This window comes from Eutrema salsugineum, unplaced genomic scaffold (assembly GCF_000478725.1).
Source record: "Eutrema salsugineum unplaced genomic scaffold, Eutsalg1_0 scaffold_7, whole genome shotgun sequence".
NCBI classification, from domain to species: Eukaryota; Viridiplantae; Streptophyta; class Magnoliopsida; order Brassicales; family Brassicaceae; genus Eutrema; species Eutrema salsugineum.
Window position 1 is genome coordinate 12,558,063 of NW_006256486.1, and position 5,331 is coordinate 12,563,393.

Consider the following 5,331-nt stretch of genomic DNA (forward strand, 5'->3'; position numbering starts at 1 on the left):
AAAACTCTGGAAAGGATTCATAAACTTTTCAAGAATCCTTGAAGAAAACATTCGTCAAATTTTGGTACAGGTTCTTATACATTTAGTAATGGCTTCCTAAATATTGTAAAAATCATTCTCTAAGACTTAAAACTGTATTGAGGAAGAGATACGTTAGCAGTGGAAGAAACACTTTTGGAGATCTGTCTCCGGCACAAAGCTCTGTTCCTAATGTCAGTTTAACCAGCGTCTTGCTTGTGAAGACAATGGAAGGAAGAGAACGTGGTGGCTCACAGATTCAAGACGCCTCGTTCTAATACAGTGGATACCCATCAGTTAGTCTGAGCCATGTCGTTAAGATTGTGTCGTCAGTTTAGTGAGAATTTCTTGATGCTGCTTTGTAGAGACATGGTTTTATCAACAAAGGCCTTGAAGCTTTCCTGAAACTTGTCCCTCCTTTTTCGTCTCTGTATTTTACCTTGATTGAAGATGCATGAAATCTGAGTGATCGAGGTGATGTTGTGGAGCGAAGAGAAGATTCATGAGCGGGAACAGAATTCTCCATCTTTTGGAGAAAATGAATGATTTTTTACAAAACTGGTTTACCTGCAACATCAATCATCAGGATTATGGAAATTAGATGATGTCATTAGGAAGGGGATTATTGCTAACTCAAACTATAATAGCAAGAAGACGATTTTTGAGAGAAATAAACTAACCGTAGGAACAAAACATTTCTCCGATCTCTCGTAAGCTTCTTCTTAAGTTTTCCTTCGAAATTATTATCATGATCCAATTTCTCGAATACTGTATTCTCACCCAGTTCCCTTTCAGGAAAAAAAAAACAGGAAATAAATTTCAGAGCTTACGAAGTGAGAATTACAATGATTGAATCTCATAATCATGATTCTTTGTAAATACCTTCAGAATCATGATACGATCCAGCACCAAATGCTAGCTCGATCTGAGTTATCGTGGGCTTCTTGCCTCGCCGTTGTTTTCGTAATTGCTGGTTTTGGTTTCAGCTTTCTGTTCTGACAATGATACTCGTTGGTTTCTTCGTAGGAAGAGGAGATGGTGGGTAATAAGTTAGAGACACCATACTCGTTGAAGCTCTGGTCATTTGGAGAAGATGCTCGACAAGATCAAAAAGCAAAAACGAATCCAACAAAAACTACTCAGAGAGGATACACCGAATCTAAAGCGAGTATCGACTCAAATTCATGGCTCTATCATTTTATAATCATCGATTGCAGTTTGCATATGAAAATGGAAGAAAAACGAGATATGCTCGCAGATTCACACATATATATATATATATATATATATAAAAAGGTGGTGTGAGAAGAGATTTAACCATCACCATCCTCTAAAGGCTTCCTTAAACTCGGAGATCTGCTCGTCTATGAGTTGGTCCGCCATAGCTTCGTCATCTTTGTTGGATTCGACGCAAATGATTCAAAATTGGGCGTGACTGATTAGAAATTAGGTGATTTAACTTCATTTACAAACTAAAATATTATATATAATGGTTGAACCGTTGAAGTGAGTCTCTCCAACGATGACCTGGTCCATATTATATATTTTTTTAAAAATATGCAATCAAAATAAACAATTAATCAAATTTAAAGAAAACCTATTAAAGAATATAAATAAATATTAATGATATATTTATAAATTGCATCATTTTATAATATTAAAAGAAAAGTACATTTAGGAAATTGACCTCGGTATTATGTGTTATATTACATAAAATACAATTGTAAAAAATGTATTCCACGAACAAAAAAAAAAAACTGAAACCAAAGAGGATCCACGTCTTTTATTTTGACCAGTTTAAAAGGACGAAAATCCTTTAATATTGACCCGTTTCTTATTTTAGGCAATTTATCATTTTTGAAAATGTAATCCCTTTGAAATATTTAGTTCTTCATAGTCGGGATAAATGAAATAGATATCGCAATAAATATATTTACATATTAAGAACATTTTACGCATGAGAGAATCTTGAATTCAAAATATAAGAGAAAATATATAAATCTTCAAATCTTTTTTCTCGCATACCCGATTATTAACACAATAATAACAACTTCCAAAAATGACGTATTTAGTTATTTGCCAAAATATTGTATTAATTTAAATTGAACTTATATATTTAGCCGCCAATGTATCTTCCCTTTTAACGGCATTGTATAACATCCGGAAATTTTATTTTGAGCTATTGCTAAATCTCAATCTATGAGAATATTCTATTAGTTTGTTATTGAATACCATCCCATTTATTTCGGATCACCGTATAGATACTCAATAACAACTACTTTACAAAAAAATGTAGGATTCACTATTTTCAATCAATATTGTGTTCAATTTTAATTGAGAAAAATATATTTGGCCGCCAGATTACATATAGCTCAACGGTATTGTGAAAACCCTATACTGTTTCACTATAAATACGACACTACCGTATTCCATTTCACTCTACATCAACTACAACTTTCTCAACTTTTACTTCAATTCAATTCTTTGCAATGGCTTCCAACATGAGGTTAACCCCTTTGGCTGACTTAAAGCCATTCAAGACTGGGTGGAAGGTGCAAGTGAAGGTGCTTAACACTTGGAAGCAATACCAGACTAAGAGTGGAGAGTCTCTCGAAATAATTCTCGCAGATGAAATAGTATGATCAAGTGAATGTGTAATTACATTTTTGTACTACTAATTATTAATGGTTTACTTATAAACATTTGTTATTAGGGTATCAAAATCCACGCCACCGTCAAGAAAAACATTTTGCATCATTTTGAGCGGTTGATGGTTGTCGGTGAATGGAAGTTCATCGAGAACTTTTTGTTGAACCAGGCGTCCGGTCAATACCGGGCCACAAGGCATCAATTCAAGATGTCCTTCATTTCATCCACCGTTGTCACCAAAAGTGCTAATCGATCTGACAGTCAATTTTTTTGAGTTCTTAGATTATGATACAATCTTGAACGATTCCACAAGTACAAGTTTTTTGATCGGTGAGTTTCCATTTATCTATATAGTTAGTTTATTACATTTATATACGTATTCACTTGACGTCATTTTTCAAAATACCAGATGTTATTGGCCATGAGTTGAAAGTGTACGTGAATCTGAAACAATCCCTGTCATGACAAGCACACAAGCAAGCTTGAGTTCGACTTGTGTAATGCGAAGTGAGTATATACGGTTAACGTTATTTTTTACTACGTTTACGTTATTTTTTATTCTTTTAAATATTTACTCTAATCTAGTTGAACCGTATTATATGTAGAGAGGAGCGCTTACCATGCACACTTTAGGGTACATTTGGCGAGCAAGTCTATTCGGCTTGTCAGAATGTAGGCGAACGTGGGGTCATCATTGTAATCCGTTTTGGAAAATCAATGTGTTTAGAGGTAAAAATATTTAATTACAAAATTACTGTTTCAACATAAAATACAATGCATTTTGATTATTTGTTTAAATTATCATAGGTGAATGTCAAATTACCATTTCTTTTCAAACCTCTAAGGTGCTCATAGATCTTAACGATCCAGATGTCATTGATTTCAAAAATAGGTAAACCATTTATTTATATATCAAACACAAATTTTGACAATGTGATTATTAATAATAATTGTTTTCCCATATGAAGTTTACCTGCAAATGGCAGAAATATTACTTTTTTGAGTAGCAAGCCACATCAGAGGATTTCTTATGATGATGAGAGTAATTTTGATCAGTTTCCAATGGTGACTATTGCTGAACTGCAAGATTATCTGAAGGTATATAACAAAGTTGCCATAACTTTATTATATGTTGATAAAATGATATGTCTTTGGGAAATGACTTTTTAATATAAAACTAATAACATAAAATACTTAAAGGGTATAAAACCTTATATATGGTATCGACTAAATTAAATGTATAACTCAAACTTTAACTTTTATGTGTTAATTTATCAATAGAGTTTATGCAATTATGGTGACTGTTATATTGTTAAATATTCAGGTTGGGAAATGTAAAATCATGTGTACTGTATACGCCGTTGATACAGAATGGTCATGGTTTTACTTGGTTTACACTAAGTGTGGGAAAAAGGTATACAAAATCCCAAAACGCGAAGACGAGAAATTTTGTGATAAAACTAAGAAGCTTTATTCATGTGAAACATGTGATGCCAAAGTTTCATCTGTCAGTGCGAGGTAACCAAATTTTATAAATTACTAAATAACAAATTTTTTGCCAAAAACATATACTCACATGTTTACATTTAAATTATATTGTAGATACAAACTCCATCTTTGTGTAATGGACAACACGAGCAAGATCAAATGTTTTCTTTTTGATTCAAATGCAAAGGATATTGTTAACCAATCTGCTGATGAAATTTTAAAAGGGACATATGATGAGTTATTATATACTTTACATATTTTATTTCAATTAGTTTTATATTAAAAAATCATTTCCCAAATACTTATTATTTTTCAACATAGATACAAGATCCGGATGTCGTTCCTGATGCACTGCAAAACTTGGTTGGGAAGACTTTTCAGTTTCTAATTTGTGTTGAGAAAGAAAAGCTCTATGGTGGTAGTAATACATACAAGGTTGGAAATGTTTGGGAAGGCAATCAGGTTTTGACTACCACCGTTGATGATGCGAATGAATCTGAAGATGGGGGTGATCAGAGTTTACTTATATCTGGCGATCAGGTAAAATTCGTATAGTTGTGAATTTATTTTTTTATTTATGGGACAATACTATATCTTGAAAATTTATTATTCATAGGCATCACTGATGAACACATATAGCCAAGAGTCTTCGGATGATGTTTCTGGCAATATCAAAACTCCTTTATCAAAGCGTGAGCGTGATGATCCTAAAGATTCAGTCGACTCATCCTCATCGTCTAAGAAGTCATGTAATAGTGGGAATAGTGTGGAAACAACATATGCTAATGAAGTGATTGATGAGGATATACTGAAGAGTGATGGTGTTTGGTGAACGCTCTTCTTACAAGTGAATCCAATGAAGGTGTTGCAAAGGGACGAACTTGAGGACGTGGTGATGGTAAAGTCGTTGGCAAAGAGGGAGGAAAAAATGAGAAGATGTGATCCCATATATTCTGGAGTTTATGAATTTGTTATTATTCAATTTTTATTGAATAACTTTCTCTTTTCCAATATTTGGTTTAGTATTTTGAGCATTTGAATATTTTTTTGGATCTGGTTAGTTAATTGTTTCTAGAATTTGAATTATTAATAAAATATGTTTGGGTTTTGCATACTATGTTCGTCAGTCACATGTTATACATTTTAATTTATTTGCATCAAAAAATAGAAGTATAA

At 32.8% G+C, this 5,331-nt stretch overlaps 1 protein-coding gene and 1 long non-coding RNA gene across 2 annotated transcripts; one reads left to right on the forward strand and one right to left on the reverse strand.

Moving 5' to 3' along the window:
* LOC112082846 lies at window positions 1-1,448 on the reverse strand. The gene is made up of 3 exons (XR_002897375.1): window positions 901-1,448; window positions 699-806; window positions 1-585 (listed from the first exon to the last, which is right to left on the reverse strand). It is a non-coding gene; the product is annotated as an uncharacterized LOC112082846 (long non-coding RNA).
* Window positions 1,449-2,507: 1,059 nt separating this feature from the next.
* LOC112083120 lies at window positions 2,508-4,987 on the forward strand. The gene is made up of 6 exons (XM_024150851.1): window positions 2,508-2,654; window positions 2,732-2,862; window positions 3,636-3,765; window positions 3,992-4,081; window positions 4,477-4,695; window positions 4,772-4,987. Exons 1-6 carry the CDS (start codon window positions 2,508-2,510, stop codon window positions 4,985-4,987), a joined length of 933 nt encoding a protein of 310 aa, XP_024006619.1.
* The last annotated feature ends 344 nt before the right edge of the window (window positions 4,988-5,331 follow it).